General features: G+C 44.6%; 1 protein-coding gene across 1 annotated transcript in view; it reads left to right on the top strand.

The window, feature by feature from the left end:
* Window positions 1-25,695, top strand: part of macf1a (microtubule actin crosslinking factor 1a) — a gene marked incomplete at its 5' end in the record, with an annotated part of 244,075 nt that overhangs the window by 119,335 nt on the left and 99,045 nt on the right. Inside the window, 24 exons of the mRNA XM_084152246.1 lie at window positions 4,383-4,549; window positions 4,633-4,745; window positions 5,018-5,124; window positions 9,668-9,787; window positions 10,162-10,257; window positions 10,952-11,079; window positions 12,005-12,098; window positions 13,109-13,263; window positions 13,650-13,926; window positions 14,131-14,259; window positions 14,470-14,547; window positions 14,911-15,072; window positions 15,195-15,299; window positions 16,086-16,181; window positions 16,564-16,689; window positions 18,529-18,681; window positions 21,155-21,309; window positions 21,455-21,581; window positions 23,125-23,308; window positions 23,971-24,137; window positions 24,318-24,496; window positions 24,596-24,734; window positions 24,927-25,120; window positions 25,404-25,563. Coding sequence (XP_084008372.1) covers window positions 4,383-4,549; window positions 4,633-4,745; window positions 5,018-5,124; window positions 9,668-9,787; window positions 10,162-10,257; window positions 10,952-11,079; window positions 12,005-12,098; window positions 13,109-13,263; window positions 13,650-13,926; window positions 14,131-14,259; window positions 14,470-14,547; window positions 14,911-15,072; window positions 15,195-15,299; window positions 16,086-16,181; window positions 16,564-16,689; window positions 18,529-18,681; window positions 21,155-21,309; window positions 21,455-21,581; window positions 23,125-23,308; window positions 23,971-24,137; window positions 24,318-24,496; window positions 24,596-24,734; window positions 24,927-25,120; window positions 25,404-25,563 — 3,411 coding nt within the window. The remainder of the gene's footprint in view (window positions 1-4,382; window positions 4,550-4,632; window positions 4,746-5,017; window positions 5,125-9,667; window positions 9,788-10,161; window positions 10,258-10,951; window positions 11,080-12,004; window positions 12,099-13,108; window positions 13,264-13,649; window positions 13,927-14,130; window positions 14,260-14,469; window positions 14,548-14,910; window positions 15,073-15,194; window positions 15,300-16,085; window positions 16,182-16,563; window positions 16,690-18,528; window positions 18,682-21,154; window positions 21,310-21,454; window positions 21,582-23,124; window positions 23,309-23,970; window positions 24,138-24,317; window positions 24,497-24,595; window positions 24,735-24,926; window positions 25,121-25,403; window positions 25,564-25,695) is intronic.

Here is a 25,695-nt window from a genome sequence, read left to right as displayed (position 1 = left end):
AACCTTATGAGTACCCAAGAAACTGTAAAAGTCAAAGACGTCAGTCTGGATAAACCAGCACTGGTCCAAGAGGGACTATTAATACAGAACCCTCTTTCCTCTGGCTATGCCAGCGATCTGCAACACACCTCTCCAGAGACTGGGGGCTCCACCCAGGTAGGCAGGGTTAGCTTGACCCAAAGGAGAGACAAAATGGACACCTCAGGTCCCAATATGACTACCAACCTTATAGGGACCCAGGAAACTACGAAAGTCGAGGGACCCTCGGTACAGGACCCTCTGTCCTCGGGCTATGCCAGCGACCTCCCACTAACCTCCCCAGAGGCAGGGGGCGCCATCCAGGTAGACTGGGAACGCTCCAGAGAGGGGCTGGACTCTGCAACGGACAGTCCTCTATCTCCACCCCAGGTCCCCACAAAGCAGTTCCCTCAGGTCAGGGGCATTTTTCTCTCTTTCCCTCTCTCTCTCTTACTCGTGGAAGTGGAAATGTAGGCTGCACATATTTGGGGGCTTGTCCAGGATCAGGGCGGGAGAGCATATTTATGAATGTGTGTTGCCCTTTTATGTCTTGTATACTAGTGCCACATCTTTGTGTGAGAGAGATGATTTTTGCTTTTGTGTCCCTCTCTGTGTGTGTTTGTTTGTGTGTGTGTCCTGGTTATTATCAGCCCTGCGGAAGGCAATCTGCATCTTCTCATCCTTCCTGGGTCTGTCCCCAGAGCCTAATCAGCACAGCACAGACCTTCTCTGCATCTCTCCCTCTTTTCTCTTTCTCCATCACTCATTATTTTTCCTCACACCACCCACTCTTTCCTCTGTTACTTCTGACTGTGTGTGTGTGTGTGTGTGTTGCCTCAAATGGCATTGTTCCTGACAGCATACTGAAACTTGTTATTTTGCAATGATGTATCGGTTTATGAGATCATACGGCTCACAGAATGGGGCGGGGGGGGGGGCGGGGGGGGGATTCAATGGCCTCATTTGAGCGCCATCACAATAAGCTGTTTAATAGAAGGACCTACTGTCATAGGAATAGAATTACATTAACTTGAATGGTAATGTCGGTTCTAGTAATTCCATTTCTATGCCAATTATATTGTAGATCTTTAACCCCACAGTTGCTGGTGACCATTTCACTGTTACCGATAATGCCCCTTAATTGGTAGATAATTGAAATAGCACCTTTCTTGCTCAAAGCACTTTACATTGAAAGCAGGAAACTCACTTCATGGCTGCCGATGTGTAGCACCCGGCCATCAGTATATTATGTATGCTGTGACGGTATGCATGATGTTATGTTCTCTTTGGGCCTATGTGTCTCATTTGACGCACGGTGCCGAGTCACGGAGAAAGCAAGACACACGCAGGTGCTTAGAGCCCGGTCTCCGTTTACGAGCGTTTTAGCCAGGTAATGATCAATAGTCCTGGCTCTGGCTCTTTCTCGAGCTTTCATTCTGTGTGTGTGGGTGTGTGTGTGCGCGACGGCTGCCTTTTTGGCAATGTCTGGGCTGCCCTCATCTGAATAAATAGGGATTTCAGATGCACATTCATCAACAGTATACTGCTGCATCTAGCCCCAGGGGGGGATTCCAAACACTTTATATCCATCCCTCTCTCTCTCTCTCCCTCTCGCTCTCCCTCCCTCTATCCCCTCTTTTTATGTATTTGGTGTATTCTGTCCATCTCGTTCCCTCTCCCCATCAACTAAATGTGTCCTCGTCTTTCTCCCTGCCTATCCTCCATTTTCTTTCTCACTCACTCACTCTCTCTCCATCCATCCCTCTCTCTCCCGTCGCCCCTCCCTACCCCCTGCTACTTCAAAGGACCCTTTTTTAAATGGAATCTATTCTGAGCCCCAGGGGTCTAGTGTGTATCATAGCAGTGTACAGTAGGTGTTATATAGGCCTAGCTTTTATAGCCATTCTAGTCAATGGTGATAGCACTACCTTTCTGTCTCTGAAGCTGTGAGTGTGTAAAGGCACCTAAGAATCACATGAGACGGTGAGAGAATGAGTCCGTGCGCGCGCACACACACACACACACCCTATCCTAGGATTAGCCATCTTAAAGAGCGTTAATAGTGTGTCTGTATTGGTATGTATCATGACTCCTGGGTGGAAGCAGGTCACTAGCTGCTCGTCGGTGTGTGTTTGTGTGCGGGTCGGTGTTTGTGTGCGTGTCGGTGTGTCTGTCTGTTAGTGTTTGTTAGTGTCTGACTTAAGCATGATGTCACCAGCTAATTAACACTATGTGCCTTGTTTTGACGGCGTAAAATCGCTACCATATGTTACCCGAAACAACCGTATTACTCATTATACCTGGATCAGAATTTATGACAAGCATGTCCATGAGAAGGTGGCAATTATGTATGAAGATTTAAATTGGGCAGCGCAAACGTATGTGGGATGCAGTCGAATCACCAGCTGCAGTATTCTAAACAGGTTATGGGTTGCAGGGGGACAACAGAGCTACATAGGATTGTACAGTACCTTGGTGTAGAATGGTAGAGTGAGGCTGTGCTGTGCTCTGTTTATTGCCAGTCACTTGAGGGCTCAGCCAGAGTCCAATTAATGGAGTGGCCCTGTAATGTATTGCCTTGCCTTAATAATCTTTACTGGAAGAGGCTCACGACACAGAGGAGCAGTGTTTTGGGTTACACACAGGTGTTTGCCTTATTGGTTTATGCAGGCCTGGTTTGGCTCTCTCTCTCTCATTTCAGAGCCATTCCTCCTCTCCTTCGTTACCCCCCTCTCTCTCCCTCTCTTTTGGCTGTTACTGCAGTCTTCTGGCACTCACTGGACTTTCATGCTGTTCTATATTAGCACTTGAGAGACAGTCAGGGAGAAGGAGGAGGAGTGCAAGACGGGGAGTGAGAAGAAGAGATGACAGAGGAATAGTGATGACAAGAACCAGGCACAGGCAGATACAGCATATACATCAGCCACCCTTTGTCAATCGGAACAGATGAAAGAAAGTGTAGAAAAGGGGAGGAGGGTGGAGGATGGATGGTCAAAGGGGTATCAGCGCTTTGGCCTCCAAAAAGAAAAGCGGCGTAAAACAGCAGATTGATGTGAAGGAGAGACGGATTGATGAAAACAAGGCAGTTTCTGAGACAAGCCGACGTGACCGACTGATGGAAGGGGAAGGAGACTTCAGGAGAGGAATGGAGAGAAGGGGAGAGACAGAAAAAAAGAAACAAATGAGGGAGGGTGGGAGAGGGGGATATTGTGGTGAGAAAACAGGAGGGTGGGAGAGGGGGATATTGTGGTGAGAAAACAGGAGGGTGGGAGAGGGGGATATTGTGGTGAGAAAACAGGAGGGTGGGAGAGGGGGATATTGTGGTGAGAAAACAGGCTAATGAGCTGGCCAGACATAAAGAAGAATAATGACAGACTGAAGGAGAAAAATAATGACACAATACCAGAGAGCATTGGCTTCACTCAGCTCGGGCTAAAGGCCAAAGAAGATGATGGATAGGAACAAGGATGACAAGTTGAATCAAAGTGAATAAAAGACTCCCAGATATAAGAGTCTGTATTACGACTAGCATGTGGATATATTTTTCTGCTGACTGTGTTTGTGTGTGTGTGTGTGTGTATTTGTATGTACTTGTGTGTACGAATGTTTCTGTTTGTGTGAAATATGGGTACGGTGATGGTTCATTAATTTAAGTCATGACTAAAGACACCATATGTTTGAAACGGTGTAATTAATGCACGCTGTAGGTTACAGTCTGATAGTAGGACAATGGTATGAATATGAGATAGGATAATGTAGTGTATAATTAATGCCTCTCCCATATTTGACCTAGATAGTTTGTGTGTATGTATTGATAGGTAGGCTACATGTGCCTTTAAAAAAACATGTATGTAGTTCTGTTCTTGTCTATTAATGTTCTGTATTATTTCATGTTTTGTGTAGACCCCAGGAAGTGTAGCTGCTGCTTTTGCAACAGCTAATGGGGATCCTAATAAAATACCAAATGTTTGCCCCTAAATGGAAAGGGTATGCTTCTCTGCCAGTTGTTGTAGGCTTCATATCACATTTTTTGTTACCATACAGTAAGAGCAGGCATCCTTTCACCATGGAATATGTCATATTTGGAACCTTATACCAATACTTATGGATGGATCCAAGCAAAGTCATCCCAATATTTATAGGCCATATTCAATAACCCTCACCTCTCCTCTGTCCTCTCCAGATCTGACATTTATGTGAGTGGTGTGTGTGTATTCATAATGAGTGTTTCCTATATGAACCCCCCCCCCCCCCTCATGTCCCCTGTATTCTGCAGTTCTCAGAGATTTATGTGAGTGTGGAGCGTGTGTTTGTATTCATAATGTGTTTCCCATATTAACCCTATCCTCACCTCTGTATTCCAGATCTCAGAGATCTATGTGAGTGGTGAGTCAGGGGACCTGACGGCTAAGGAGAAGCTGTTGTTATGGAGCCAGCAGGCCACAGAGGGTTGGCCTGGCCTCCGCTGTACCAACTTCTCCTCCTCCTGGAGCGACGGACGCATGTTCAACGCCCTGCTCCACCGATTCAGGTATACACACACACACACACACTGAGAGACACACACACACTTTCAGTTCTGACCCCCCTGTCTCCCTCTCTGGTGGTCTCCAGGCCAGACCTGATTGACATGGAGGTGGTGGCGCAGCAGAGTAACCTTGACAACCTGGAGCAGGCCTTTGAGATCGCCGAGTCACTAGGGGTGACCAGACTTCTGGACGCTGAAGGTAACTGCCTGTCTGTGTTTCTGTCCGCCTACTTGTCTGTCTGTCTGTCTTTCTGTGTACTTCTAGCCTCGACTCCAGCCGTTCTACGGTGTTGACAGGCCTAGGATCGTGAGACCAGTGTACTTCATGATACTGTCTGTGTTCCTCTGTGTTCTGTTGGTCTGCCTCTATCTTTTTCTTCGGTCTCCCTACCGTCATGTTGACCTTTCCACTCCACCTTTCATCTCCCCATCTCCTCCTTTCACTCTCTCTCTCTCTCTCTCTCTCTCTAGATGTGGACGTTCCATCTCCAGATGAGAAGTCGGTCATCACATACGTCTCCTCCATCTACGATGCCTTCCCCAAGATCCCAGAGGGAGCAGAGGGCATCGCAGCACATGTATGTTCTACTTCTCTCCACATTAATATTAGCATCTATTAATGTAATTAACATTAGAACCGCCTGGCCTTTCAGCCTATCAGTACCCGCTAGAGAATGTTGCGAGCAAATGCATCAGATGCATATCAACCCGCAAGGTGCCGCAAACATAAGCACCAACGCTTTATAAATAGTGCATAAACTATTATAAAGGATTAATTGAATGAAGAAATATTTGTGGAAATATATACATGTAAAAAATAACAATAGTTATTTGTTTAGATAGAGTAAAGGATATATTATTTTGTATAATTCTACAAAGTCCTAGAAAATACGTAGGTCTAAAGCCTATTTTCATTTCCCTTACAATAAGAACATTAGTGTAATCCATTTACATTTTACATTTTAGTCATTTAGCAGACGCTCTTATCCAGAGCGACTTACAGGAGCAATTAGGGTTAAGTGCCTTGCTCAAGGGCACATTGACAGATTTTTCACCTAGTCGGCTCGGGGATTAGAACCAGCAACCTTTCGGTTACTGGCACAACGCTCTTAACCACTAAGCTACCTGCCACCCCATTTGATCAACTTTATTTGTAGATTTGAATAGTAATAGAGATAGTAATTCATGAAGTCCAGTTACAGCTTCTTTTGACAAAGTAGAAAGATAATAATAATATAACCAGCCAGATGCGCAGGTGAAATTATTTGCAGTATTCCTAAACAAAAGCACCAGTGCATGAAACATTATAAAGGATGAATTGCATAAATCAATATTTGTGGAAATACTGTATATTCATGACAAGTAATTTGTTGATTGTATCGGACACTGTATTGTGCCCTTATACGCGTGCCTTTACGCATGAATCAATCCTGTCTTCTCTTTATGCTTTGGGTCCACAGTCAGCACACAGCTTCGGGGCTTTGTGTGAGCAAGCCCCACAAACAAATCGGTTGCACTGCACATAGTTTACATGGGCCTTGTTTCGTGTACACCTGCCGCAGGTGTCACATAATCTCTCTGAAGCGGTTGCGTGGCATGGTCTCTCAGAAAAGGTCCACCCCATCCCTATCTGACGAAAATGACTCCACATCCATGCTCTTTCCGCCTTATGCCCCGCGGACATACAAGAGTGCAATAAATGCTTAGAGTTCATCCGTTTTTTCTGCGGCAAGGTTCAGGCATCGGAGGCGGAGGCCCCGAGTCAACATCAGATTCAGATCAAGACTCTTCATCAGCAACGTCGATTTCAAGCTCAATATCCGATCCTCCATCCGACTCCAACTCGTCTAAATTCTGCAGCATTTGCAATGCTGTCAGTGCATCCATTCGTTTGGTTCGGCGTGCCATTGTAAACTACACACATTGTATGCTGTACTCAGTGTCTGATTTGACTCTCCCATGGGAAATGATTTACCATTTCCAGCATTTCATAATAAAATAATTAGACCGCCCACAATTCTTCATAAAAATTACACTATTGTTCTAAATTCAATCACCCTCTTCACCCTCCTCATCATTCAGTTCAGTGAAGTCACATGCACCATTATTAGTTTCTATCTGGTTTCTATTGCCCATTCATCCATTGATGACAGAATAGCATATTTACATTTTAAGTTTATTATGTTACTAGTTTTTGATTAGTAGCCAGAGCAATGCTGCCGTGAGAGTGGTCATGTGCTGAATACATGAACAACACAGATATTCTTGGAAAAAGGGACATTTGGAAATAGAGCTGCACCTCTTGAATTATGAGAGTTATTTGACAAAGGTAAGTGTAATAGAAACTGAGAATATGCTCATCAGATTATTGTCAATTTAATCTTGTCACTTATTATGTGTGAAATGAGTTTTGATATAGTTTAGATGTAGTTTAGATGTAGTTTAGATGTAGTTTAGATGTAGTTTAGATGTAGTTTAGATGTAGTTTAGATGTAGTTTAGATGTAGTTTAGATATAGTTTAGATGTAGTTTCGATATAGTTTAGATGTAGTTTAGATGTAGTTTCGATATAGTTTAGATGTAGTTTAGATGTAGTTTTGATATAGTTTAGATGTAGTTTAGATGTAGTTTTGATATAGTTTAGATGTAGTTTAGATGTAGTTTAGATGTAGTTTAGATGTAGTTTAGATGTAGTTTAGATGTAGTTTCGATGGGCCGGTGGTGCAGGCTGACAAGCATCGTTTGTTTCCCGCTCATCACGTTGAGCAACACATAGTACATTTTCCTTACAAAAAATGTGATTAGTTATAGAGTTACAGTAAATAAATCAGTCCTGTAACAGTTTCTTTTTACAAGTAAAACTTAGAGAATGGTGTCAACCCCCAAGGCGCGCGGTCAAATTATTTGCTGCTGATAAATAGGCATAACACAAACTCATCATTACACCATTGTCTTTCTAAATTAAATCAACCTCTTCACCCTCCTTATCATTCAGTTACAGTTGAAGTCGGAATTTTACATACATCTTAGCCAAATACATTTAAACTCAGTTTTTCACAATTCCTGACATTTAATCCTAGTAAAAATGCCCTGTCTTAAGTCAGTTAGGATCACCACTTTATTTTAAGAATGTGAAATGTCAGAATAATAGTAGAGAGAATTATTTATTTCATATTTTATTTCTTTCATCACATTCCCAGTGGGTCAGAAGTTTACATACACTCAATTAGTATTTGGTAGCATTGCCTTTAAATTGTTTAACTTGGGTCAAACATTTCGGGTAGCCTTCCACAAGCTTCCCACAATAAGATGGGTGAATTTTGGCACATTCCTCCTGACAGAGCTGGTGTAACTGAGTCTGGTTTGTAGGCCTCCTTGCTCACACACGTTTTTTCAGTTCTGCCCACAAATGTTCTATAGGATTGAGGTCAGGGCTTTGTGATGGCCACTCCAATACCTTGACTTTTGTTGTCCTTAAGCCATTTTGCCACAACTTTGGAAGTATGCTTGGGGTCATTGTCCATTTGGAAGACCATTTGCAACCAATCTTTAACTTCCTGACTGATGTCTTGAGATGTTGCTTCAATATATCCACATAATTTTCCTTCCTCATGATGCCATCTATTTTGTGAAGTGCACCAGTCCCTCCTGCAGCAAAGCACCCCCACAGCAAGATGCTGCCACCCCCGTGCTTCATGGTTGGGATGGTGTTCTTCCCCCTTTTTCCTCCAAACATAACGATGGTCATTATGGCCAAACAGTTCTATTTTTGTTTCATCAGACCAGAGGACATTTCTCCAAAAAGTACGATATTTTTGTCCCCATGTGCAGTTGCAAACCGCAGTCTGGCTTTTTTATGGCGGTTTTGGAGCTGTGGCTTCTTCCTTGCTGAGCGGCCTTTCAGGTTATGTTGATATAGGACTTACATTTACATTGTTCTACTGTGGATCTAGATACTTTTGTACCTGTTTCCTCCAGCATCTTCACAAGGTCCTTTGCTGTTGTTCTGGGATTGATTTGCACTTTTCCCACCAAAGTACATTCATCTCTAGGAGACAGAACGCGTCTCCTTCCTGAGCGCTATGACAGCTGCGTGGTCCCATGGTGTATATACCTTTGTACTATTGTTTGTACAGATGAACGTGGTATCTTCAGGCATTTGGAAATTGCTCCCAAGGATGAACCAGACTTGTGGAGATCTACCATTTCTTTTCTGAGATCTTGGTTGATTTCTTTTGATTTTCCCATGATGTCAAGCAAAGATGCACTGAGTTTGAAGGTAGGCCTTGAAATACATCCACAGGTACACCTCCAATTGACTCAAATGATGTCAATTATCCTATCAGAAGCTTCTAAAGCCATGACATCATTTTCTGGAATTTTCCAAGCTGTTTAAAGGCACAGTCAACTTAGTTTATGTAAACTTCTGACCCACTGGAATTGTGATACAGTGAATTATAAGTGAAATAATCTGTCTGTAAACAATTGTTGGAAAAATGACTTGTGTCAAGCACAAAGTAGATGTCCTAACCGACTTGACAAAACTATAGTTTGTTAACAAGAATTTTGTGGAGTGGTTGAAAAACGAGTTTTAATGACTCCAACCTAAGTGTATGTAAACTTCCGACTTCAACTGTAGCCCTAATTTCAATTCAATTGTGAAGTAAGGTGCACAATTATCTCCTATTCCAATTTCTCATTCATTCAGTGAGGAGAGAGACTCATTACCGCCTGGCTGGGTACCAATGTCCTACAGCACATTGTCTTGGCAGGTTGAATAGGTGTGAAAAAAACAACAGTAAAAAGGCTCTAAATACTTTTCTTTTTGTGATAGAAATTTGTTTTTCTGTTTGTGATTGAAAAATTCTGACAAATGAGCAGTGGCCGTTCTAGTGTTAATGTATCAATGTACAGTTGGTCAGTCTGTGTGACATCATGTTGCCAAAGCTGTGGAGCCAATAATGAACTGCATTGATCGCAGTCAGCCATTGAAGTATATTGATAGCTGACTGTCAATGAACTAGTCTGATACTCCCTCCCTCTCTTTCTATCTCTCTCTGTCTCTCTCTTTCCCTCCCCCCTCCTCCTCTCCCTTCCTCCTTCCCCCTCTCTCTCTATCAGGAGGTGGACCACCGCTGGGCAGAGTACCGGTCTCGTTTCTCCACGCTGCTCCAGTGGAGCCGGCAGCACACGGCCCTCATGGCCAACAAGAACTTCCCACTGAGCCCTGTGGAGCTCAAGGTGCTGAGGGGGCGGGAGGGAGAGAAAGGGACAGGAAATGGAATGGGGGAGTTGGAAAGGGTGGTGATAGAGAGAAGAGGATAACATAGGGAGAAGGGAAGAAGAGAATGGAGGAGAAGGAAGGATAGGTTGAAAGAGAGGGAGGCAATGTTTATAGAGCATCTGAGTAGGAGTGCTGATCTAGGATCAGTTTAGCGATTTAGATCATCATGAATAGGATTATATAGACAGGGGGGGGCTGGTCCTAGATCAGCACTACTACTATTGAGACGCTTTCTGAATACGGGCCCAGATAACTATTAACACTTTTCTGCTTGATCTAAAAAAAAAAAAGATAACTAACCTTTTGTCAATACCCTGTCACTGTCCCACAGGCACTTTACAATGAGTACGTCCATTTCAAAGAGACAGAGATCCCTGCCAAGGAGATGGAGAAGAGTCACATAGAACACCTCTACAAACTGCTGGAGGTAAGAGAGGGATACTTTTGATTTGTAAAACATATTGAGACTACTCAACGACGACCAGCATTATACAATTACAGCAGAAACTGCAAACCTACATTGATGGTAAACACTGATTTACCGTGAGAGAGATTGAGCGAAATACCCAGGCAGATACTAAAGTATCATTACCCCTCATTTCAACATCAAATCATATTATGGCATGTTAGGCTGGCATGAGTCTTGTAAAAAACGGAAACATGGAGCGAGAGAGAGAGAGAGGAAAGGATATGAAGAGGTGACCTGGTTTTTGCCACCACGAGCGGGCCACACTGTGCATCATGAGTCTCTCCGGGGTACTCTCTCTGTGTGTGTGATCGAACACCCTGTTCTCTGCACCAGGCCATTTCAACCCCATGCCACTGCCTTGAGACAACAAACTATAATTCCTCCTTTATCAAATCCTCTTTCATTGCCCCTCGGTTCTTCTTTCCTAATGTCACCACTGCCCTGCTGACACTACTGATCAATGGCTTTATGATGACTCCCAACACCAAGCATCCAAAATATTTATACTTCAAGACCTGGGTCCTTTGCACTCGAAATCATGTACTTTGCACACGACATTCCGAATTTCAAATTATTTTATAATTGTTATATTGTATGTAAAAGTAAAGAATATGTATTATAGAAGTAAAAATGATATGTTTGTGTTCCACAGGTATGGATGGAGTTTGGGCGCATCAAGCTGCCCCAGGGCCTGCACCCCAACGACCTAGAAGAAGAGTGGGGAAAACTGATCCTGGAGATGCTGGAGAGAGAGAAGGCCCTGCGGCCCGCTGTGGAGAGGTCAGCACAGCGAGACCATAACCCTGACCTTAACCCTTACTACTGCTGCGAGTGTTTGAGTTATGTTTATACCAGTAGTCATAGAGAGAGAAGGCCCTGCGGCTCGCTATGGAGAGGTCAGCAACACAGACCTACTTAACCCTATAACTAACCCTAACCTTAAAGCTGGAATCTTTAATGGTGAAACAGCCACGTCCATTTGAGATATTACAACAACAACAGAAGTTACTGCAAACAGCAAAGACTGTTTTATCCACTCGGACATCATTGCAAGCGCGATATATATATATATATTTTTTTTTGTTATGCTGTACAACGCTTCTCAGCTTGGCAACAAAAACAATAACAACAGTGGCGTTGTTTCATCCTACTGCGGATTCCGTCTTTAACCCAAACTACTCCTGTTAGAGTTAGTTTATACCAGTAGTTCTAGAAAGAGAAGGCCCTGCGGCTCGCTGTGTAGACATACGCAGCACACTAAACTAACCCTGACACTGTACTACAGACATCACTTAGGGCTACATGTTCATGGTGCAAGAGCACAGATCTCTGCACAAAACACAGTAAGTCTCATTATATTTTGCACAGATCTGTACTCTTTTGTTTTGTGAAAACGTCGCCCTTGTAGATACTTTAGTCTGAAACATCACTACCACTGTGCTTGAGGCCTAACTGGTAGAATGTTATTTTTCATTTAGGTTGTTTTTCAAGTTTGTTATGGTTATACAGTAAACCCATTCCATAGACACTGGCTGCATATGAAATGGCACCCTATTCCCTATATAGTGCACTACTTTTGAACAGGCCCTGGTCAAAAGTAGTGCGCTATATACTAAATAGGGTGCCATTTCGGACGCACAAAATTAGTGTTTTGAGATTGTTGACACTCTGTGACACTGTGCTGATACTGTGTGTCTTCCTCCAGACTGGAGTTATTGCTGCAGATGGCCAATAAGATCCAGAACATGGCCCTGGATTGTGAGGAGAAACTCACCCTGGCCAAGAACACACTACAGGCCGTGAGTGATGCTATCCCTGTGTCTCTGTCTTTGTCTCTCTCTCCGTCTCGCTTTGTCTCACGTTGTCTCTCGGTCTCTGTCTCGGTCTCTATCTCGGTCTCTATCTCGGTCTCTATCTCGGTCTCTCTCTATCTCGGTCTCTCTCTCTCTCGGTCTCTCTCTCTCTCGGTCTCTCTCTCTCTCGGTCTCTCTCTCTCTCGGTCTCTCTCTCTCTCGGTCTCTCTCTCTCTCGGTCTCTCTCTCTCTCGGTCTTTCTCTCTCTCTCTCTCTCTCTCTCTCTCCGTCTCTCTCTCTCTCTCCGTCTCACTCTCTCTCTCTCACTCTCTCCGTCTCACTCTCTCTCTCTCTCTCTCACTCTCTCCGTCTCACTCTCTCTCTCTCTCTCACTCTCTCCGTCTCTATTTCTCTCTCTCTCTCTCTCTCTCTCTCTCTCTCTCTCTCTCTCTCTCTCTCTCTCTCTCTCTCTCTCTCTCTCTCTCTTTCTCTCTCTCTCTTTCTCTCTCTCTCTCTCTCCGTCTCTCTCTCTCTCTCCGTCTCTCTCTCTCTCTCCGTCTCACTCTCTCTCTCTCTCTCTCACTCTCTCCGTCTCTATTTCTCTCTCCCTCTCCCTCTCTCTCTCTCTCTCTCTCTCTCTCTCTCTCTCCCTCTCTCTCTCGCTCTCTCTCTGTCTCTCTCTCTCTCCGTCTCTCTCTCTCTCTCTCTCTCTCCGTCTCTCTCTCTCTCTCTCTCTGTCTCTCTCTCTCTCTCTCTTAAATAACTTTTTTTTTAACTGCATCCATTTTCATGACTTCTCAATAAACTGAGGAGTAGAAGATATTTATTTTTTATATTTTAAATTTATAATGACTTCCTGAATTGACTTCCTTCAATTCGAATTGACCCCAGGCCTGGTAGCTACATGCCATTTTCACTATGATGTAGTGTGTGTCTCACTAATTTCCTCAGCATTTATCACTTCCTTTTCTCCCACACTCCCTCTACCCTACTCTCCTCCCCCGTCCCTCCATCAGGACATGTCCCTGGTGGAGAGTGGCGAGGCGGTGCGTTGTGAGAGGGAGCTGGGGGTGTACCTGCAGGACTGTGAGGCTCTGATCAGACAGCTCAACCTGGACCTCAACATCCTCAGAGACGAGAAGTACTACCAGGTGGAGCAGCTCGCCTTCAGGTCAGTGGAGGGAGAGGGGGTGTGTATGGACAAATAATTGTATGCAATCTGCTTGCAACGCCAGGATAGTGAGTTCGATTCCCGGGACCACCTATACGTAAAATATTTATGCACGCATGACTAAGTCGCTTTGGATAAAAGCGTCAGCTAAAGGGCATATAAATTAGGCTTGGTTATACTGCATAGGTGTAAATGTGACACCACAACGGTACTGTGTTTTGACAAAAGATATGTTCTGTGGAGCAACAGTGGAGGCCCAATGTCGAGTCGTGGCTGATGCATTTTTGAGTCGCATCTGAAGAGTAGCTTGACTGAATTTGTGTATTCAGTGTGTCACAGGAAAAAAAAAATGTATTTTTTAACACGTTTGTTTTCCTCCTCCACAGAGTGTCCTGTCTACAAGAGGAGCTGGTCTCTCTCCGGCTCCAGTGCTCCAGCGTCTACAAGAAGGGCCACTTCTCCCCAGTGACTGGGGGAGACCGTACGGCCCCACGGGGGAGCGACAGTGGTCTCTCCCTGTCCACGGGGTCCCAGACCCTGCTGGGGGCAGTATTGCTCAGGAGACCCATGTCCCGCTCTCAGCTGGTGGCCATGTCATCCTCGGAGGACGAAGGAAGTCTCCGGTTCATCTATGAGCTCCTGGGATGGGTGGAGGAGACACAGGTAAGAAAGAAGGGGTATGGAGGGAGGGAGGGAGAGGGGTTGATAGGGGGATGGAGGGAGAGGGATTGATAGGTAGGTGGAGGGAGAGAGGGAGATGGAGAGATGGAGGGAGAGAGATTGATAGGTGGCGGGAGGGAGCTGGGAGGGAGGGATGGATGGACGGGAAAAGGGAAGGATGAGTAGAAGTGATTGTGTGTGTGTTAGGAGGTGCTGGAGCGTGCCGAGTGGGGGGCAGACCTGCCCTCTGTAGAGCAGAACCTCCAGGACCACCACAACATCCACACTGCCGCGGAGGAACTACTGCACAGCCTGAAGGAGGCCCGCAACTACGAGGTGCATGCACGCGCACGCATACATTCTAAAACACACATTCTTAGGCACTTGAAGATCTACTGTACATACTAATACATATACTGTAAGTAGACATTAACATACACTGAAAGGACCTGTGCATATACAGTACATAACAACATGACACTCACGAACCTAGTAGAAAGAGCCAGATAATGTCTTACTAAGCTTTTGATATCTCTTTCTCTTCAGACGAAAGTCTCTCCTAACTTCAGGAGCAGTTATTCTGACACTCTGGCCAAGCTAGAGCATCAATACTGCAAACTGCTGGTGAGTGGTTGGACTTTTTTGTGTGTGTGTGTGTATGTATGTATGTAGGGTGTGTGTGTGCATCCCAGTGTGCCCACATTCTCAGTTAATCCCATCAGGGTGTGACTGCGCTAGCTAAAGGCTCAGAGAAGCTAGCGAGCATTAAGAAAGACCGAGTGCAGCTGGAAGAAGCACCTGCTTCTACCACAGCCCCTTGATCAGCCCTGTACAAATAAATGGATTCTCCACAGCAGGGAGTTCACTGGGGAGTGAGAGAGAGAGTGTGCGTATATTTGTATGCCTCTGAAATAACCTAAAACTCTTCGTAAACGTATAGAGTTAATACCTAGTAACATTACCACCTCCCATCCCCTGTCTTCACAGGAACACTCGTCATGGCGTCTGCGCTGCCTGGAGAGCCTGCATGCGTTTGTGTGTCACTGTACAGAGGAGCTGATCTGGCTCAACGAGCGAGAAGAGGAGGAACTGGCCTACGACTGGAGTCAAAACAATACAAATGTCAATGCCAAGAGAGAACTATACGCCGTGAGTGGACAGGGAAAGATACACACACACACACACACACAGAGAGAATACACATTTTTTAGACAGTTTTACACAGATATTGCCCTGGGTGCTCCTCTGAATGCTCTGTCATCCTCTCTCAGGAAATGAGGTCAGAGCTGGAGGAGAAACAGGAAGTGATGCACTCGCTGCAGGAAACAGCCGATCGGCTCTGTCAGGAGAACCACCCGGCCAAACAGACAGTGGAGGTGAGGTTGCCTAGCAACACAGCCATCGAGGCTGTTCAATGGCCTTTCAAAATATTGGCTTTCCATCTACGGTACTTGTCAGTACAAACAGTGCTGCTATCGATGTTCCCCTGAAAATAAGATTGTCAGTAGATTTTGTACTTAATGTTTGGACTGTAGAGCTTGAGTGTGATTCAAATAAAGAGCTTGAGAAATGTGCATTCAGGAAGCAACACATCGACTAGCAGAAAGGCGTCCGCATGCTTCCCAGCCGAAACAGTTCGGTAGAGTTTGTGCAAATATTATGATGACATTTTGTGACGTTTTTGTTCGTTTTGGACTTTGTTGAGAGTTTTTTCAGTTGTTCGGGCGCACACATTTATTTCTGGAGGCAAGCTGAAGTTCGGAGTCGAAGTCTTCGTTGGTGATTGGCCAACAGTAGGGATTCTTCAATAAAGTCTTTGTTGTCATTCAATGAGAGACGACTCGTTTTCATGCAATTTCTTTTGTAGAAAAATACTACACCAAACATCTTAGTTAGATGTAAAGTTGTGCGACTAAGATCTCTTGAGTTATCTTAGATTAATTCTGACTATTTTGAGGAAGTGTATACTGGCTACGGCGTCTCAAAATGGACAAACAGTACTATTGCCGCTTTTTTTCTTCTTGTTTTTCAAGCAAAGAAAAGGGAGTATGCAAGCACACTTGTTTGGTTCGTCTAGCCGAGTTCGGCTAGGCGCCAGCCGAACTGGAGCATGCTGATGCCTTAACACATCTCCCCCCCCCATGCGCCCTCCCTCTCCCCAGGCGTACAGTGCAGCGCTGCAGACCCAGTGGCAGTGGGTGCGCCAGCTGTGTGTGTGTGTGGAGCAGCACCTCAAAGACAATACTGTCTACTTCCAGGTAGGAGAGTTAAGCAAAGCTTAGCCCAAGTCCTTTTACATGTTATACCTTATACTATTACATTATACCTGTAATACCCATCTGGTCCTTTACAATGTCAATTGTTTGTTGGTTTTCACGTAGACACCGTCATAAAATATGAAGATTAAATTAAATGCACTTTATTTGCCTGCATTTAGTTAGTCTATTTACTACCTATCTATGTTTTGACTTGCCCTTAATTGGGAGTGTAAAGCTATTTCATCTTCTAAAACCTTGTATGAAAGGCTCAATAAAAATAGCTGTAATACAAGGTTATATATTGAATATCTCATAGGGTCTAGCAGCAGTGGATGGATTACATATAAGCCCTTATGCTGATCTGTGTATTGCCTCCTGTCAGTTTGTGAGTGACGCACGGGACTGCGAGACGTACCTGCGTCAGCTACAGGACACCATAAAGAGACAGTACACCTGTGACAAGAACAGCAGGCTGGGCAAGCTGGAGGACCTGCTACAAGACTCTATGGTATCATTAACTTATTATTCACAATAGTATTATTCCCCCAAATGATGTTGGACCAAACACACTCAAACTTGTTAGACCAAACCTTCAAATACACTCCACTAATTCGTCAAAACACCTAAATTCCTGCCAATTCCTCCACTATTGCCTGTGACTACTTAATATCTGTAGTCTAACAGTTAGTTTTGCTCTAATCATTCAAGTATTTGCCAGTGAAAAGCTTAGGCACATGATTATAGTTTATCCACATTTAAGCTAATAAGCTACATCACCTTGACACTTCTGACGCATTTAGTAACATTATCTACGGTTAGCTGAGGCTAATGTCACGCTAATACTGTAGCCATTAGCTAGCTGTTGATACTGTAAGTCTTTAGCTACCTCATCTAAGCTGCTGTAGGCCGTCTAATCTACTCTAGTCTACCTCTGCTGATTCACGGCCCCTGTGGCGCATGGCCACTCTGCCACCACCATGCCCACCTGACACATAGCAGATGGCACACTTGGAGCGGGCATGGCTCCGCGGGCCTAAGCACTGTAAGCAGCGGGCATATCCACCCTGGGCATAGAGATGAGAGGGAGACTGGGTGTCTGACACAGGTCTGGGCTAGTGGGGAATGATAGAGGTGTAGACACTAGAGCAGATTGACTGATATTAAAAGTATACAGAGGTATATGAGTCATGGAAGTGAAAGGCGTTGTGCTTGGAGAAGTCAATGTAATTACACTGCATGTTTACATTGATGCAAAATATTTTGAAAGTATGATTACGTGGTTTATATCGAGGGGGGAATGGATGGTCACTCAGGATATATACATGTAGATGTGTTTTTTTGCGTGTCTGTGTGAGTGTTTCATACGTGCTAGCCTCATTTCAAGATACCAAATTATGAGCACATCACTGCACTCAGTTTGAGGCAGCATGTGTGTTTTTGGTCTGAACGGGGGTATTAAGCACTGGGCGGTTGATTACATTTCCAGTGCTGTGTGTGTGTTCTCACTGGGGAGATTAAACAGGACTTTGACAGATGCCTCCTTTGCTATATTCCATAAACACAACCACCAAAGCCCTTTATTAGACAGACACAATGCCTTCATGATTGGCTAACTAATGAAAATACCTCTACCAATTTTACTCACAATTCATTCGTCCATTTCACAATACATTCTTTCAAATAATGCAATGGATAAGTAATGGCTATATCCCTAAAATGTATTCTTTCCCCCCTCCACCATTTTGTTTTCCGTATTGGCCTCTTGACTCACGGTCCACCTCTAATAGCGCTAACCCGTTGCTAATGCTATTTCAATGTTAATTCGGCCTGTGTGAAATTCAGCTCTGAAGGGTAATGCTATTAGCATATTAGCATTTCCCTCACTCTGGCCCTTAGCTCACCTTAAGCCTCTACTAAACCTTAATGAAGCTTTCTGTCAGGACATTTGTCCATATGAATGTACAAGTCAACATGAGGAGTTAAGCTAATACTGTGTTGAATGTTTAATGGATAGTTTAGCTAGCAGAAAAGCTAATTCCGAGTTAGCTAGCAAACATTGTCACAGTGTCACCAATTGGTGGTTGTAAGCTAAGCTAATGGGACTCTGTAGCTATGCTATTGAGCTGAGAAAAGAGATTCCTGCTGTACATGATCAATTGGGGGACTGTGGAGTTTAATGGAATCAATATGTATGTAAAGGATTTTTTTCATATACTGTAACACTGCAGGCCTATAGATCACACACAGTATCACAAAAGCTTACCACTTCGTTGACTGACTGACTGATTGATTTGATTGGTTAAGTGATTGATTGACACCCTCGCTAACCAATGGCTGTACCCCACAGGAGGAGAAGGAGCAGCTGATTGAGTACCGCAGCTCGGTGGCCAGCCTGGTGGGCCGTGCCAAGACGGTGGTGCAGCTCCGCCCCCGCAGCGCTGAGAGCACCCTGGGAAGCACCACGCCCATCCGCGCCATCTGTGACTACCGGCAGATAGAGGTACGGCACCCATCACCACACCCACACTATCATGACAATACCAGGGTCTTGTTCATAAGGCAAACTGAGAAAAACAGAGTCGCATAGCGAGGAACTGCCTGGACTTGTCCAATAAAAATAAATTGAAAAACGTTTTCTGTTATGAGCCTAGTGAATACGACCCAGGTCACCTTACCTCTCTTCACCTAACTGTATCCTTCCACCAATTGTTTCATCTCTACCCTGCACAACCCCTCTCAACACCACCTACACCTTAGCAATCCCATATGGTGCACTTTCAAGCAATCAGCTGTCATCATTGTCTGCTTTCACCATGCCGTGGTCCTCTGTAGCTCAGCTGGTAGAGCACGGCGCTTGTAACGCCAAGGTAGTGGGTTCGATCCCCGGGACCACCCATACACAAAAATGTATGCACGCATGACTGTAAGTCGCTTTGGATAAAAGCGTCTGCTAAATGGCATATTATTATTATTATTATTATTATTATTATTATTATTATGCCATTGTTGGTATATAGACCCAGTGAACTTGTCAGCTAAAAATCCTGTTTTCAATAGTTGCTTCAATAGCATTTATTATTCAACTGTGAATTTAAGCTGTGTCCCCCACATAGGGTTTTAGAAGTACAGTGTTGATTGCAAGAGTGCTGCATTAGAACTATTGAAATGTTGTCTAGTGGCACTACTAGACTGCAACAACATCACTAGACATCATTATGTCGCTTGAGAACAGATAAGTGGTCAGATTTTGGCAGAGTGGGCTCAATTATCCTTAGTATTCGTGATCATGTTTTTCACCTTCATATCCTACTCATAGGGACATTCAAATGGCCTTTTTTAATGGCTAAATTTTTCATAGATATTTTTCTGCTAACACAGCAAAATTGGATTATGCCATTATATCATAATGGAAAGGCAATACTCGTTAAAAATCCCCCTGAAATAGCCCACGTTAGCCACTCCAAAGTCAAGTAATGATTAATGAGGAGAAGAGAATACCATTTGGCCACTGACACCCCACTCACCTCGCACTCACATCAACATGGGAAGCCTGTCGATCGCCAAGCCCAAAGTGCTGTGTGATGCTAGCAGAGAAGCTAAACACTATGAATTATGAATTTCTCCCATCTGAAAATCTGCATTTCCACTCCTCTAGTGTTGTATAGGGACAGGAGGTGGCTCAGACACAGCTATTTTAGTCTTGCTGAGTGGGACGGTTTGACCAGTAAGGCGTGTGCAAGGTATCATTACATTCTGGTCAGGTGGAGGTGCAGTGATTACTGCAGGGGTGCGTCTCAATAGTCTTGAGTGGCTTCCTCTACTTTCCTTTCCTTCATCTGCAACTACTAGAAACACACACACACACCTTTTACATTGACACCAACTACGGGCCACTTTAAAGAAAACACACACAACCCGGACAAGGTCTTCATGACACTATCCCAAAATAATCTTTCTCTCCCCTCTCTCTTATGTCTTCTCCTTTCTCTCCATCCTACCGTTTCCCCTTCCTGCCCTCTATCTCTCCCTCACTCCTCCGTCTCTTTCTCCCTTCTTCTCGTGTGTCCGCTGGGCTGTCAAGGCTAACGTTCAGGTATTACTGCCGATGTTCACCTTCTCTCACCTCAGCGCTCAGCTCTTACACTGCACACTGAATACTCCCTGGTTACTCTACACTCTTATCAACTGATTTAGGATTAGTTTTTCTTTATCTTGGTTGTATTCACAACCATTATTAGCTAAAGTCCCAGATCAGTTGGTAAAAGAGTGACGTAACCACACGACTGAACACCGGTTCCCCAAGTTATTCAGTCAGTGAGACTATTTTAGCTGCAGTCGTAAGCTTTTTAAAAACATTTACTTTGCAGTATTTGTGTATGTGTGCAGGGGTTGGGGTGACAGGGGGGTGAGGCAAGGGGTAGTTATTTTAGATGAACAGACGTCGCTTTGCTGAGCTAGACAATTATTTGTTTTTTGTATTTTTAAAAAATCATTAAGAACTTCGGGACCACACTGTACTATGCCAAATTGAAACTTTTACTACCGTAGCTCTCTGTATTTGTTGGCCAGATGTCAACTAATATTGTAATGAGTGGGGGCACATCTAGCCATTTTCAGTCCAAGGGATACTATTATAGTCCCATGGTTTTTAAATGGCTGCTCAGTTCAATATGGCACAATTCTTGTGGTAGATTCTAGTTTCTCTTTCAGTTGTTAGGGCTTTTGCTAACCACATTAAACCCATTAACATTTGCGTTTTGGTTTGTATTATTTGTTTGTTGCCGTAAACCTTTATTTTTCCATTTGTTTTCCCACCCCCTCCCCTTCTCTATATATCTCTTCCTCTCCCAATCTTTTTATCTCCTCAACTGTCCATATCTTTCTTCATCGATCCCCCATCTCTTCTATTCCCAATATATCTCCCATCCTCCTCTCTCTCTCTCTCTCTCTCTCACTCCCCCCCCCCCACGTAGATCACCATCAGCCGAGGTGAGGAGTGTGTGTTGGAGGACAACTCTCAGAGGACAAAATGGAAGGTGATCAGCCCCAGTGGGAACGAGGCTATGGTGCCGTCAGTCTGCTTCACCGTGCCACCGCCCAACCAGGAGGCCATGGACACCGCCAGCAGGTACACACATATAGTACATACGCACATACAGCTCACATGCATAGACACACACATTCACATGTTCATATACACACATGCACGCTGGCAGACACACACTCATACCTAACCCTGCTGTATATTGAAAGTGTTATTCCATGTGTTCTAGGATGGAGCAGATGTACCAGAACGTGATGTCTCTATGGCACCAGCTACACGTCAACATGAAGAGTGTGGTCTGCTGGCACTACCTGCAGAAAGACATCAGGACCGTCTCCTCCTGGAGCCTAGACACGGTTAGGCATAATGTTTTAACTCAATGTGTCAACGTCCAAGTCGCAGTACATCTCTATTGTTGACAGAAATATCGGATTGCTCTCTGTCTGTCTTCAACCACATTTATCTCACACTTTCTCTCTCTTGCTCTCTCTCTCTCTTGCTCTCTCTCTCTCTTGCTCTCTCTCTCTCTTGCTCTCTCTCTCTCTTGCTCTCTCTCTCTCTTGCTCTCTCTCTCTCTTGCTCTCTCTCTCTCTTGCTCTCTCTCTCTCTTGCTCTCTCTCTCTCTTGCTCTCTCTCTCTTGCTCTCTTTCTCTGTCTGTCTTCAACCACATTTATCTCACATAACTGTTCTATTTCTTACACACTGAACAAAAATATAAACGCAACATGTAAAGTGTTGGTCCCATGTTTCATGAGCTGAAATAAAAGATCCCAGGAATTGTCCATATGCACAAAAAGCGTATTTCTCTCAAATTTTGTACACAAATTTGTTTACATCCCTGTTAGTGAGCATTTCTCCTTTGCCAAGATAATCCATCCACCTGACAGGTGTGGCATATCAATAATCTATTTAAACAGCATCATTACACAGTTGCAACTTGTGCTGGGGACAATAAAAGGCCATTCTAAAATGTGCAGTTTTGTCACACAACACAATGCCACAGATGTCTCAAGTTTGGAGGGAGCAGAAAATGGAATGTTCATTTCTCTACCATAAGCCGCCTCCAATGCTGTTTTAGACAATTTGGCAGTACGTCCAACCGGCCTCACAACCACAGACCACGTGTATGGCGTTGTGTGGGCGAGCGGTTTGCTGAAGTCAATGTTGTGAAGAGAGTGCCCCATGGTGGCGGTGGGGTTATGGTATGGGCAGGCATAAGCTACAGACAACGAACACAATTGCACAAAAATACCGTGACGAGATCCTGAGGCCCATTGTGAGGTTAATTTTTTTAAGGGATCTGTGACCAACAGCTGCATATCTGTATTTCCAGTCATGTGAAATCCATAGATTAGGGCCTAATGAATTTATTTCAATTGACTGGTTTCCTCATATGAACTATAACTCATTAAAATCAATGAAGTTCTTTCATGTTGTGTTTATATTTTGGTTCAGTATAGTTTCATCCAAGCATATCTTTCTCTCCCTTTCTCCCTCTCTCACCCTCTATTTCAATCTTTCTCTTTCTTTCTCTCTTTCATATTTCTCTCTCTCTCTCTCAAGCTGATATCTTTATGGTGTAATGTCCCTCTGTTGTCATACTGTATATCCTCCTCTTTCCGCTCCATCTGCTAATGTGTTCATATCAACTTCATGGCTTATTACCTATGAATAACGTCTTAATGCATGTTAATTAATACACATATCAACATCCATGTTTTCGCACCATGCACTTTAGGGACCACAATGGAAATAAGTATCAGACTTTATTGTGCTATCCCTGTCACGTTTTAAAAATCTATATACTGTGTGTATACATGCTTTTTTGACTGGCATATAAAATCAATCACTACTCTTAAATTTAGCTGACATACACCTCTCTCTCCCTAACCCCTCAGGTGCGTTCCCAGCCGCCTGTGGAGAGGGACCAGGCTCTGGACCACTTGGAGGCCCACCTGGCTGACTTCCTCTCTGACAGCAAAGAGAGCGCCCTCTTCACCCCCACTGAGAGACGCGAGCTGGAGCGAGACGCCCACACCGCCCAGGAGCATTGCCAGGACCTGCTGGTCAACATGGAGACAGGTAGATGGACAGATACGGTGTCTCAGTCCCAATTCTCCACCCTTTTCCCTGAAGTGTGCACTTGTTCACTCCCGTACTTGGATTTAAAGCAGAGGATTGGTATTGGAGGCCATGCGTACACAAATCCTTTGGTTTTAAATGCACAAGGGGTAGTGCACATTTCAGGGGAAAGGGTGGAGAATTGGGTGGCAGTGGGGGGTTTGGCTTACTTTGCTCACATACTTACTTACCTTTACTTGCTTGGTAGTATTGAGATTCATCCAAATTATTGATAGTGAAATTAAATAGTTCACTGAAAAGACGACAAATGTGTGTCTGTTTTGCATGGGGACAGGTAGATTTGACAGAGTGCATCCCCTCACTTACTCGAGTCTTGGCTTCATCCACATTTGGGGCATGAGGGCAACATTGGGGATTCTAATGAATGGGTTTTGTCATGGTGCATTGACCCAATTAAGTGGGATTGAAATTAAATTATCTCTCTTGTCTTATCTCCCCACTCCCGCTCCCCTCTGTCTCCATTTACTCTCCCCCATTCTCCACCCCCTCCTCTCTCTTTTCATCTACTCTCACCCTCTTTCCACCACCACCCCTCTCTCTCTCTCTCTCTCTCTCTCTCTCTCTCTCTCTGTCTCTCTGTCTGTGTATTTGTCTCTCTCTAGTGGAGAAGGATGAGTCTGTGTCTCGGTCCTACCTGTCAGAGCTCCAGAACATTAAACTGCGTCTGGAGGAGGCTGAGCAAAGGCTGATGCGTGGCATTCAGACTCTGCCCCCTAGCAACCTATCGGGCGACAGCGTCAACAATTCTGTTCAAATTGCAGAGCATGAGGTCAGAATTGCGCCACAGCCCCATCTGCTGGTCACCAGAGTCCTAACCCTCTTATTCATCTACCAATGAAAAGGGGACCATCACTAACTTTATTCAGTTGCTTTCATTTATTTTCATGTTTCAACTTAATGCTGTATAATGAATATACAAATCAATACTAACCCTTATTCCCGGTGTCAGAAGCTGCAGTCGGACCTGGATGGTCTGCGGACCAGTCTTGGTGAGGTGTCGCGGCGCTGTGTGAGTTTCTTTGAGGAGAAGCCCACCTCCTCCAGTGTTCCCATGTTGCGCTCTGAACTCAACCTGGCTGTGGAGAAGATCGACAGACTACACAACCTCTCCTCTGTCTACCTTCACAAGTGGGTTGGCCGCACGAACACACACACTCACACAATCAAAATACTCTCTCTTAACCAATATACTTGACTAAGTATCACGTGCTTCCCCTTTTCTCTCAGGCTGAAGACAGTAGACGTGCTGATGCATAGCTTGCAGGCCGTAGAGAGCCAGGTGAAGAGGTACGAGAGCAGGCTGAGTGAGGAGGACATCGTCCCTGCAGACACCAACGCCATCCAGGCCCTACGGGAACAACTGGGGGTAAGAGACTGGCAGATACATTGAGACTAAACTATCTATTAATATCTGACTAATTCAGATACTGGGTAGTACAAACGGATGAAAAACATATTAATGCCCACAAAGACATTGCATGGACCAATATTAAGATGTGTTTGTTAATGATAGGAGTGTGTCTGTCTACTGATTCTCTGCATCTCCCCTTCCCTCCAGAAGTGGCAGTTGGAGCTTGAGGACCAGGAAGGGGTGTTTAGCTCCCTGCAGTCAGAGGTACAGAAGGCCCAGGAGGCAGGGACTCAGCTGAACAAGCTCCACACAGACCGCAGCCCGGAGTTGGAGCGCTACCAGGAGAGAGCCACCCAGCTCACCGAGAGGTGGGCCGGAGTCAAGAGACAGATGGACACACGGTGAGTGGTGGATGGATGGATGGCTGGATGGATAGTTGGATGGATGGAATCAAAGTTAGTCAGATATTTGTATAAGTCTTAAGTGAAGCTTAATCCTTACTCAGTATTTGTACTGTAGGTTTATGCTTAAATGAATACAGTATATCCTTGAGATGGGGACAGGTTTTGAAAACCACTGTTCTGGTCAAATGTGAAATAGAGAAGAGCATAGACCCATATCACTGATTGGGTACTTTATTGAATGGTGTGTGATGTGTTAGTGTTTTTCCTCCTTGTGTTCCAGGCGAGGGGAGCTAGAAGCCCTGGGCTCGGTCCTGCAGCAGTACAGAGATGGTCACTCTGCTCTGATCCACTGGATAGAGGAGACCACTGAGAGACAGGAGAACAGCCAGCCTGGAAAGACTGACAGCAAAGTCCTGTCTGAACAACTAGCACAACAAACGGTGAGAGGGATGGATGGAGACGGAAAGACCGATCCAGAGACAGAACAACAGATAGAAAGACATAAAGAGACAGAACGGCGGCTAGAAAGAGACAGGACGGCGGCTAGAAAGAGACAGGACGGCGGCTAGAAA

This window comes from Coregonus lavaretus (genome assembly GCF_964263955.1).
Source record: "Coregonus lavaretus genome assembly, chromosome: 3".
Lineage (NCBI taxonomy): Eukaryota > Metazoa > Chordata > Actinopteri > Salmoniformes > Salmonidae > Coregonus > Coregonus lavaretus.
Note: the sequence above shows the minus strand (reverse complement) of the source record. Positions and strands in the feature narration are given on the sequence as shown.